The sequence below is a fragment of the Rosa chinensis genome, chromosome 5 (assembly GCF_002994745.2).
Source record: "Rosa chinensis cultivar Old Blush chromosome 5, RchiOBHm-V2, whole genome shotgun sequence".
In the NCBI taxonomy this organism is placed as follows: Eukaryota; Viridiplantae; Streptophyta; class Magnoliopsida; order Rosales; family Rosaceae; genus Rosa; species Rosa chinensis.
In genome coordinates this window covers 20415334-20426121 of record NC_037092.1, presented here as the reverse complement: position 1 = coordinate 20426121, position 10788 = coordinate 20415334, and the positions used below count along the sequence as shown (strand labels likewise).

The 10788-nt window shown below is 36.8% G+C and overlaps 1 protein-coding gene across 1 annotated transcript; it reads right to left on the bottom strand.

Moving 5' to 3' along the window:
• Positions 1 to 212: 212 nt before the first annotated feature.
• On the bottom strand, positions 213 to 4083 carry LOC112203253 (G-type lectin S-receptor-like serine/threonine-protein kinase At4g27290). The gene is made up of 9 exons (XM_024344248.2): positions 4058 to 4083; positions 3705 to 3818; positions 3524 to 3609; positions 2083 to 3318; positions 1746 to 1901; positions 1449 to 1579; positions 1096 to 1306; positions 609 to 997; positions 213 to 521 (listed from the first exon to the last, which is right to left on the bottom strand). The coding sequence occupies exons 1-9, from the start codon at positions 4081 to 4083 to the stop codon at positions 213 to 215; spliced, it is 2658 nt and encodes an 885-aa protein (XP_024200016.2).
• Positions 4084 to 10788: the final 6705 nt, after the last annotated feature.

Here is a 10788-nt window from a genome sequence, read left to right as displayed (position 1 = left end):
AAAAGTTCACTCGGAAAGTTCTCAAATCAAGAGCCATGCATTTTCATTTTCCATAAATGTACAATGTACGTATCAATTATTGTGTTCAGATCAAAATAATAAATCCAATATGACTTACTGACCTAAAAGCTAACTGAGAATTCAAAGGAGCCTACATTGATACCCCTATACAAATCAATTAACATGATATGATCACCAAAATGAAATATCATTCATCTAGCATCAAGTAGCGTAAAACTAACTTCATTAGCCGAGCATGCTCTAGATAAATGATTGACTTGGTTTTCAGACCTATCACTACTTTTACTATAAAACCCAGGTTTTTCAGGTTGAGACAATGCACCTTCACCACTCAACATTCGAACAACATCTGACATGCTTGGCCTATCTTCTGGATCTTTCTGCACACATAAAAGACCCACATGAATCGAGCGCAGAACTTCCTCGGATGGATTAGTGGAGTCCCCTACTGATGTATCAAGCAATTCTATGGACCTGCCTTCTGTGTATAGATTCCATGCCTAAAAGGAAGAAACACTTACTTTTAGCAACAGAAGCAGAAAATCAAGCAAAATAAATAAATCTCAAACTTTGCAGCTGAAACTCACATGTCCAAGAAGGTTGAGGTCGTGGTCTGGATGAGAGAATCCTCTGTTTCTCTTCCCACTTATTATCTCCAACACCGAAACACCAAAGCTAAAAACATCAGATTTGGTAGAGTAGAACCCGTCACTTGCATATTCTGGGGACATGTAACCATAGGTTCCAACCACTCTCATCGTTTCTGCTACAGTTTCATTTCCTCCAAAACTTCTAGCTAGACCAAAGTCTGAGATCTTGGGGTTAAATTCATTGTCTAATAAAATATTGCCTGCTTTGAGATCTCTATGAATTACTCTCAGTCTAGAATCTTGATGAAGATAGAGGAGCCCCCGAGCAATACCATTGATGATGTCAAAGCGCTTAGGCCAATCTAGTAGCATGCTTTTTCTTTGATCTGCACATAACATGCCAAATGGAACATCATTAGGTGATAAGAAACTTAACCAAATGGACAAATGAAACTAGAATTGAAGGTTTCTCAGTTGAACGAACCAAAAATAAAGAAGTCCAAGCTTTTGTTAGGCATGCATTCGTAGATGAGCATCATTTCATCGGCTTGAATGCAACATCCAAGGAGCTTCACTAGATTCCTGTGCTGGAGTTTGGCAATATGCGTAACCTCATTTTTGAACTCATTTACTCCTTGTGAAGAATGTTTTGAGAGCCTTTTGACAGCTATTTCTTGCCCATTTCTCAACATACCCTGAAATCCAACAGTTCGCTTAATTATGACCAAAGTCCATACTCTGCAGTCTGTACATGTATTCATCAGCCCATATTAAAACTACATATGGTACTATGTAACTTGGAAACTGTCAATATTTGTACAAAAAAATATTCAATACCTTAAAGACGCATCCAAAACCACCTTCTCCAAGCTTATTGTCGTTTGAAAAGTTGCTGGTTGCAGAGACAATAGTAGCCAAGTCAAACAATGGTAATTCAAGATCTTCCTTCTTGCTGTGCGTCAGTTTTCCTGCAAATGGTTGAACATCTTAGATTCTCAGGTGAGCTTGTTGAGCTTATAACTAATATGTCAAGTAAAAGTAGAATGGATCAAAAAAATAAATAATTCCCTATGAAGATCTGAACTTCCTAGCTAGGAAAGTAGATCTGTATGACGAGTAATACAAACAATTTACCATCTTTTTTATGTTTCTTCTGGAAAATGTATAGACAGAAGGCTAGGCCCAGGATCAGCAGTCCAGTAGATGGCACGATACAGCTTAATATGATCCTCCTTTTCTTCACATTGAAATTAGCAAGTTTACCATTGATCTTTGTATAGTCTTCAGGATCTGAAAGCAGAATATTCAGGAGATTAAAGAAAACACCATGTAATGTGACTAATGTCTATCATGAATCCATGATATCATCCGATGAACAATGCTACTCACTGAGACAAGCTTAAAGATGAAATTTCTAATTGTAAAACATTGTAGTAAGAACTGACTTTATGGGTTGAAGATGATTCCATACCTTGTTCTGATGCTGCCATCCTTATGTAAATATCTTGTCCATTTTCAGTGAGATTTCTCATATCAATCAGATCGCCAAACCACATCAAGCACCCAGTTCCTCCTTCGCTAATATACAAATTTGAATAAGCTGTGCAGGAACAGTTTCTGGTGCACTCCATCTCGCATTCCTTGAGGTTCATACTTTTGTTAAACCAGGATTGTTCTGTGTTTGGAAATTTGACCCCAGAGTACTTCAGAAACTTGTCGCCATTGCAAGCTAGTGGAGTCTTTCTCACACACCCATTTGACCAATCCATTGTGTCCCAATCTTTTGGAAATTTTGGCACAAAACCTTTCAAGCAGCCGCATACTGGGGAGTTCTCAATATTGCAAGCACCATATGCACCACAAAGTGCATAATTGTCACAGTTATCCATCTGTGCTGTTAAGTAAAGAAACCAACTTTGGGTTCTATCGATCCATGTGTAGCGCTGCAGAAGCCCATCTTGAGTTAACACCAGCCTGGAAAGAACTGAGCTGTTGAGAAGCTTATAGCTATAGTATTCTTCATGATCATGATCATCAAAAACTAGCTGATATGTGTAAACATAGTTTGGACCTAAATGAGGCGTTCCACTGAACCGGATTCCATTCCATGGTCCAGTCCGAAATGTTATGTCTGAACCCTCCCTCAGAACTTGTTCTGCATATCCCCTGGGACCATGTTGAAATGTGAAGTTGCCTTGAGAAGGATCAGAGGGACTTCTCCATGATGTAAGATGCCAATTGAAGCCTGTAACTGTGTTCCTACCAAGCTTCATACCTGCTAGCAATGTATCACCCGGGTAGTCAAAACTCTGCCACAAGTACTTCTCATCCTCTGCATCAACTTTGTCACTGCCATCTTTCACAACAAGGTTTCCTGAATCCAAAAGCTGTGCCACTGCATTTGGTGCGGTTGTTGATGTGTTGGAGGACCAAACTGTGGTGTTGTTCTGGTTGACAAGGACAAGAATTCCAGGGTCAGTGATTCTGAGAATACCTGATGAATCAGTGAGGGGTGTTTCTCTGTTGGCAACCCACACAACCGTTGTAACCGATATCTTCTTGTACCATATGCCTATGTATCGATTACCAGAAGCGCCTGCAGGAGTGAAGAATCCGAGCTCAAAGGTTCCATCGGTTGAAACTATGGTCTCGCCGTCTTTGATGGACTGAAATGTACTTGTGCTGGCTTCTGCTGTGGCAAGCGTTGCTGCAATGATGAGCAGTAAAGAACAGCAAAAGAGTTGCAAGCCGCACATCATATTAGGATAGTTTATTTCTCACTGCATGCTTGAAGGAAACTGAAATATAATTGAAGAGCTTATTTGTCCCCCTACCAGTCCCTTGCTTTTATAGTTGAAACTAGAAAGGATATAGTGACCTTCAGTGTTGCAGATTTGCAATGTGACCCTTACCGCCATATCCGTTAAATTTTATATTAACAAGGGTGCACATGACAAAAGACATCCAAGAAATTTCCAACGCATCTTCTCCAGCAACCCTGCATTTCCAATACATGTCAATCAACGCGTTTGAAATTGAGAGACCTTAATATGCACTGCCTGTCACTGAGAAAATGTTCAAGACCCTAGTGACCAGCAAAGCCTCCTCAACTGCCCAATCTCGGAAAACCAATTGATCATTCTATTCCAAAGCATCACATCTTTCAAAGGTAATTCATCGAACACTTCATATGCGTCCTCCACTACCCTGAATTTAAAATACATATTAACCAAAGTACAACCAACATAGATATACAACTCCAACCCTAGTGTAGCCCACCTGATCACCACCTCCAGGCAAGCACATTGATCCTAGCAGCCTTCAATGGGTTTCCCAATTACACATGGAAACGAACTGAGCCTTCTCAATGGGTTTCCAATAATAGTGGAAGAGCTCTTTTGTCCCAACAGTCCCTTATGAAAGGATTATTTACAGCAATGGCTCACCTTTTCTTTTTCCACTTTGGGGCCATATCTTTCAAGTTTTGACTACATTTTTCCATGTGTGCAAATCATAATAAACATATGATTTGCATGACTTGACCTTGTTGCATCCCAAAATAAAAAACTAAATAGTATAACAACTTAACGTGAGGTCAAGATAAAAACATAGATGGAACCTTGAAGCTTCTTATGTCTGCTAATCAGGAATTAGTGAATGGATGTATGAGAAAGCAAGGTTACATGGGAAATAAATGGCCATGGATCATGGCTGCCTCATCCGGTGAAAATTTTAAGTGTACTAGTCGTTAATAGTGTATCGTTTTTATAAAATGTTTAGTATATATTTGAGTAAAATAATACATTGGTTACATGAAACAATATTCTCGTCCGAATGAATTTAGACATCAATCACTCCAAATTCCTCTATATTTGTAAATATCACATATTGTCTTGTTACATCCAAAAACGGTCATTTTCTAAGTTACATTTTAAAGACCACTTATTTCTGCCAAACTTCAACCAAATAAGATTCATTTTAGTTCAGTAAACATTAACATTCATGATGGTGTTTATTCTATTTCGATGATGAAACGATCTTCAATTTCATTAATTTTTAAAAATACCTTTGATGAGCAAAACTTATCTTTTATATACCGGATTGCATACACTACGAAATTTCTTTGATGGACTTGTACGTAGTTCGGCCCCAAGTGGTAAACTAAGAGGAGCTGTTGTTTGCCACATGCACAACATTTGCCCTAGATTGTGGCTCAAAGCCCCCAATTCAATTCCCATATCTCCAATTTTATCGGATGTGTCCCCCACCAAAAGGGACAATTCAATCCCTAATCTAATATAGAATCAATCCGGTTACTTTTCCTCATATGGAATGTGCTCAAGTTGGTAATAGAACAAATCACCTGGTGGATGTCCAGCAAATAAAAATGTTTGACATGCTTATAAACCCCTAATCATTAACTTAGATTCTTGATAGTACTAAGTATACTAAGTGAAGATGATTATTATAAACCCCGAAGAAGCTCGTGGAATAATAATGTTCCGACATATTACATCAACATACGCAAAATCCAGTTGGCTATTTTTGGTAGTAGAAGATACCCAGAGGCATCTCTATGATAAAAATACAATTTCATGACCATGTTTGATCAAGTACATGTACATAGTGCTACTATTGTCGTAGGCAATGGAGCAAGCAAGGTGATCAACTAGCTGGTATTGTCTGAAACCATTTTTCATTTGAATTACATCATGCAAGTGGTTTTTGTTTTGTTTTTTTTTTTTTTTTTTTGATACAGAAAGAAAAAACTACAAAGAAAAATCATGAACACATCTCCCTCCCAACTGATCCAATCGAGTGAACACTACAGATGTTATTGTATTGTATTGTAAGAATACTGCATTTTCACTTACAGTGTACATGATATATATACTTTTGACATGTGGGTTCTACTAATATTAAAAAAAATATTATCTAACGACAACGTACACATTAGGTTTTTAGCTTCGCAGACCGTGTCATAACACATTTAAACAACCTGTCAAGTCAAGATTAACTTTGGGGATGTGAGATTGGTACTTGTTTTTGTCAGCTTTAATTTTGTTATATATGTTAGAGCATCTCTAACAGCTTCCCTATAACTTGTTTTCAGGTGATTCTAGTTGGACATCCAAATTTAATATTTGGACCTCTCCTACTTATCAAACCTCTATTTCACTTTTTGAATACTTAAAAAGCTCAGTACACCTTCTTAATTTTATCAAAACACCCTTGAACAATTAAATCTGTAACGTCAACAATCTGTTATTTTCTTTTTATCTCTATCAATTCAACCACGAAGAATCTATAAGGTAAACTAAATCAGTTAAATGAGGGTACCATGCAAGATACGAAATTGACGATTTGCTCTCTGCAAGATACGATATTAAATTTACGTTCAGTCATTTAGGTAAATTATAAAGTTATATAGATATAAAATATAAGAAAATTCCGGAATAAAATTGAATGTTATATTAATGCGATTGTCTAAAAAAAATTGAATGTTATATTAATAACGGAGGTAAGAAAGATTTTTTTTTTTTTTTTTTTTTTTGCCTCTCTGTATTTTCATATGAGTTGGATAAAGTTTATTGATAATTGAAAAAAATAGAGATCCAAATATCAAAAATTTGATGTCCAACTAGAACCACCCAATATAATTTCCAGTTTCCCAAGATTGGGATTCTTGAAGAGGATACTATATGTCCTTGTTAACAAAGAATCCTCAAGGATTCTTCCTTGAATTGATGTTGTCTATGTAAAAACAAGAGAGAGGAGAGGTTTCAAGGAAAATGAAAACAAAAGATTAATAAATAAAATTATTTTAGTGGTATTCTCTCCAATTAACCAAAAACTTTCTTTTACCTGGTTTTTTACTTCAGGCAACAGCGGCAACGCAGCGGCATTGTCGGGATGCAGCCGGTGCTCTAGGGGCACAGGGGATCCTTTTCATTTTGGATCGGGTCTGGTGTCTTTCGGGTTCTTTGTTGTCCTTGCGGTGGTGGCAGTGTGGTGGGGGTGGCGGTCCTTGAAGTGGACGGCGACGATATGGTGCAGACATGGCAGTGACTTGCTTGTGGTGTGCGGCATCCTCAACACAGGAAGGTGGAAGTGCAACAGGGCTGGGTCAGCGAGTTGGGCCTAGGGTTCTGCTCTTCTTTGGGCCAATTGGGCCATTAGTTAGTTTTGTTTCTTTTCTAGATTTTTAGGCCTTTTTTTTGGGCAGTCTAGTGGATTTTTTTCCTACCTAGTTTAGCATTTGGTCTTGGTCTTTGTCAACCTCATTCTCAATGTCTCTAGTTGTACACCAATTGAGGTCTCTAAGCGACTAGATTTACTATTTTATGAGTTAGGTTGGGAGGACTGGGCCTTTCTAGCGACTCTGACGTAGTACCAAAGGGGGATCCCACTATGTCTACATACTTGATTGTACAATGAGTATGTCTATTTCCTATGTACCACTGTGGGTGCTACCACTATCTTGTTGTCTGTCTAGATGGCAGCGGAAGGGTATGTAATGGTCTGTTCTGACTTATGATAAATATATTTTTTCGCCCTCGGGCTCGATTAAAAAAAAAAAAAAGTGTAGATGCATGGGAGGGGAATATGAATATATATATATATATATATATATATATATAGAGAGAGAGAGAGAGAGAGAGAGAGACTTTATTTTACATTATCGATCATAAGTGTGGAAGAGGCAATTCCATTACAAAATTTAACAAAGAAAGCAAATTGACGGTTCTGAAATCAGAGTTACAGTTCAAAAAGTAATAGATAGGCACCAAGTGCACAAGAAACCAGAGCAGTTCTTAGGCAAAAAGAAATTCAAGGCCAACCCAAAAGGCATCTCATTTCAGGCACAAAAAACTCAACAACCGCTTCAGCCGAACATTGTGATACAAGCTCGGTTGAGAGAACCTAAAACAGAGGCAATGTAGCTCCTAAGCTCCAGCATAAAGTACTCCATCAATGGCATTTATAATGAGTAATCAGAGATGAACATAGTTTAAGGGTAAGGCAGCAACATTGCTTACGGTCTTTGGTCTTAAAAGTGAGATGACATCCACTTTCAAATCGGGCACAAATGCAACAGACAGAATTAGCCCTCCATTAATTGCATTACCTCCCATCTTCATTCCTGATGGAGTTGCCAAACCAAATTTAATTCCAATTAGCTCCCCCTCTAAAACCATTGAACAAGAGGATCCCTCCGTGTTCTTTCTTTAATTAGATACTGCACCATAAAATAGAGGGGCAAATGAGATTAATGTAGAGAGGATTAACACTACAAATATAATCTATGTTTTGAGAACTCAAATCTATTTTCAGACAAACAAAAGAATAGGATATATATCAACTAGATCTGTTCAGAACTTACACTTTTACAGGATTCTAATTATTTTCATTGCTGATGAATATGAATTTCTGTTAATTTCATTCATAGAAAAGACGACCGATCTGATAACCACTACTCAATTTTGACAAATAGCAACACATAATCATCTTATCACCCATATCAAGGAGTACTGGTAAAATACGGACTGTCGATTCAATCCTCTATATCATCTCTTCTATCAAAGAGAAAAAGAAAAGGAAAAAAAACATACATTACTTACATAGGTAATTAGGTATGCAGATGAATAATTCATGAGAGCAATCAACAGCAACAACCAAATCAAAACCCAAATACATAAAAAGGACAGGCTGGTAAGTGTGGAAAGACATACATCACACTTTGGTAAATCATTGATTCCATAGGTGAACTGCATCTCTTGATTTCGAATTTGATCTGAAGCATGGCATTTTTTTTGCTTCATTTTCTGAAAAACAAAGCCAGACCAGAGAACCTCAGCAACCCAAAATATTTAAGGTTTGGTCTTTGGTACGGTGCTTTGACACTGACGACCAACTCTACACAGATAACCAATTTATATACTGAATTCTAGATAGTAGGTGAGATAGATATACGTTACACAAAGTCTGAGTTTTTGCCAACACATGCCTTTCGAAATGGTAGCCTCCAATTTGCCACTCCACGACCAAAAACTCAATGACTCGTCAAGGGGTTATGGAACCATGTCATACTGGCTGATTTGGAAAATGCTACAGAAAAATCATATTTTTGGATTAGGGACTCTAATAATTAGTTTTTTTCTTCCTTTCCCGTGAATGGTAGGTCTTTACTATTTTATTTTTTGGCAAAGTACGTATATGGTCTTTACTTAATTAAATAGGTTGACAATGCTAATCGGATATGTTTGAAACATCTTGGTTTGAGATGATCTTTTATTTTCATAATCAACCTAATAGTTAGATACAAATAGATAATTGATAAAAATTTGTCACAACAACCACAATGAAGCCACATTTTAAAAATTATAATTAGGCTAGTTTTGTTCCTACAGAGAAAGAAAATGAGAACTTATTTAAAGAAAGCGAACAATTCTGTTAGTTTTAAAATGCGCGCTCTTTTTTGAAAGAAAAAAATAATAATAAAACCAACAGTTTACTTTTAAAAAAACGTTTTTTCCATTACCCGCGTATTTTTAAACTCTTTTTGTTGTTCACACACTCCGGATTGGAGCATTAGGCATGGGATCTCAGTAATTATTAAAATTAGAAAATATTTGAAAATGTAATAAATTAATTATTTTCTACTCCTCATTTACCTTTTTTTTGCAGATATTTTGATTAGTAGTGCATTTGTGAATACCAAGTGAACAGTTACTCATACTATGTGAAATCAAATTATCTAACTTCTGGTCTTCTATGTACCAACAAATGTTTGAAAGTTTCATCGTAAAATCTAGCTAAATTTTATATAATTAGAAATTTGTAAAGGAGAATTTTAGTTTGAGATTATATATTGAAAGGAAAATTGTAAAGGAATATATTTAGTAGATAAATAAACGTAGAAACAATAGAGTGATTAAATAACTTGGACTTTTTCCTAATTCGACCCATTAATAAATATGTTGAAAAATTAAATTTCTTAACACACATGCATATACTTTACTCTGTTAGACACCTGTCTGCTCGTAAAAGGGTGTCGGCGGCGACTTGACTCGGCAAGGGCACCTTGCAATCTTAGGTTTTAGCCTATCATGTTCCTGTGTCATCGATTTCTCAGGTGAAGGTGCATGCGGAGCCTTTGGTTTCTCAATTGCTGAAATCTGATGAAGGAAGTGGTTCTTTGTTGGGTTTGATTCCAGCTATTGGCTAGGATGTACGCTTGTTCAAACTCAGGTGGGCATCTATGACATCCCGAATTTTTGAGTTACTCGAATTTAATTTTCAATGTCAGAAGTAGAAAGTATAAGTCACCACGGTATATAATATTTGCCGAAAGGAGATCATACCCAGTACTGATCACACCTGCAAAACTTGAACAGGAGCAAGTAGTTTGTGTGGTTGCAGGGCCGGACTTGAGATTTCAGAGGCCTAGAGCGATAATTATAACGAGGCTTACTAACTGTGTATCCATTAACACACTAGGACAATTTTGGTGCTACAGACAGAAAAAGTAAAATAAGTTTGATAACTTGAAAATGACTATTAAGTACTGAATATAAAGTTCATTTTTGTTGAGTTTCAGTTTCATTGTTTGTTGTAAGGCTTATATCCTCCAATTTGGTATTTTCAAAAAAACAGCGGCAAAAATTGAGAGAGGAAAGAGAAAAAAAAAAAAAAGCTAGAGGAAAAGGAAAAATAGGAAAGAAGGAGAGATCATAAAAGGGGAAGAAAGAAAATCTTTCCAAATAAAGACCACTAAATGGGAGATGGAAAAAGGAGAGAGAAAAAAAGAAAATAAATAAATAAACATAATTGATAGGAGAGTGGGGGTAATGAATTAAACCCACAACCAAGAGTCATTTCTATCAGCCACGTTGACAATATTTCTATCAGCCACGTTGACAATTCTGCTGTGCATGATATTTGTTATGAGTGAACCTATATATCTACTCAATCAATTATAAGATCGGAGGCCTCCAAAACTTGGAGGCCTTGTGCGGCTGTACCAGTTGAACTTGTGTGGTTGTGGTTGTGGTTGTGGTTGTGATTGTGATTGTGATTGTGTGGATGGACCAAAAGGTGGATGAAAGTTGGTTTTCCAGGTAGTTGTTGCTGTTAATTAATATGCTAGTGTGGGGAAGGTTGTAATTTATATGTT

What these genes read in the sequence shown, in the direction of transcription:
- LOC112203253 (XM_024344248.2), bottom strand. Translation starts at nt 4,083, where the DNA reads ATGGCCCCAAAGTGGAAAAAGAAAAG. An exon ending in CAGTTGAGGAGGCTTTGCTG is followed by an intron (nt 3,610 to 3,704) that starts GTCACTAGGGTC and finishes TTGGAAATGCAG; the next exon opens with GGTTGCTGGAGAAGATGCGT. An exon ending in GATGGCAGCATCAGAACAAG is followed by an intron (nt 1,902 to 2,082) that starts GTATGGAATCAT and finishes TTCTGCTTTCAG; the next exon opens with ATCCTGAAGACTATACAAAG.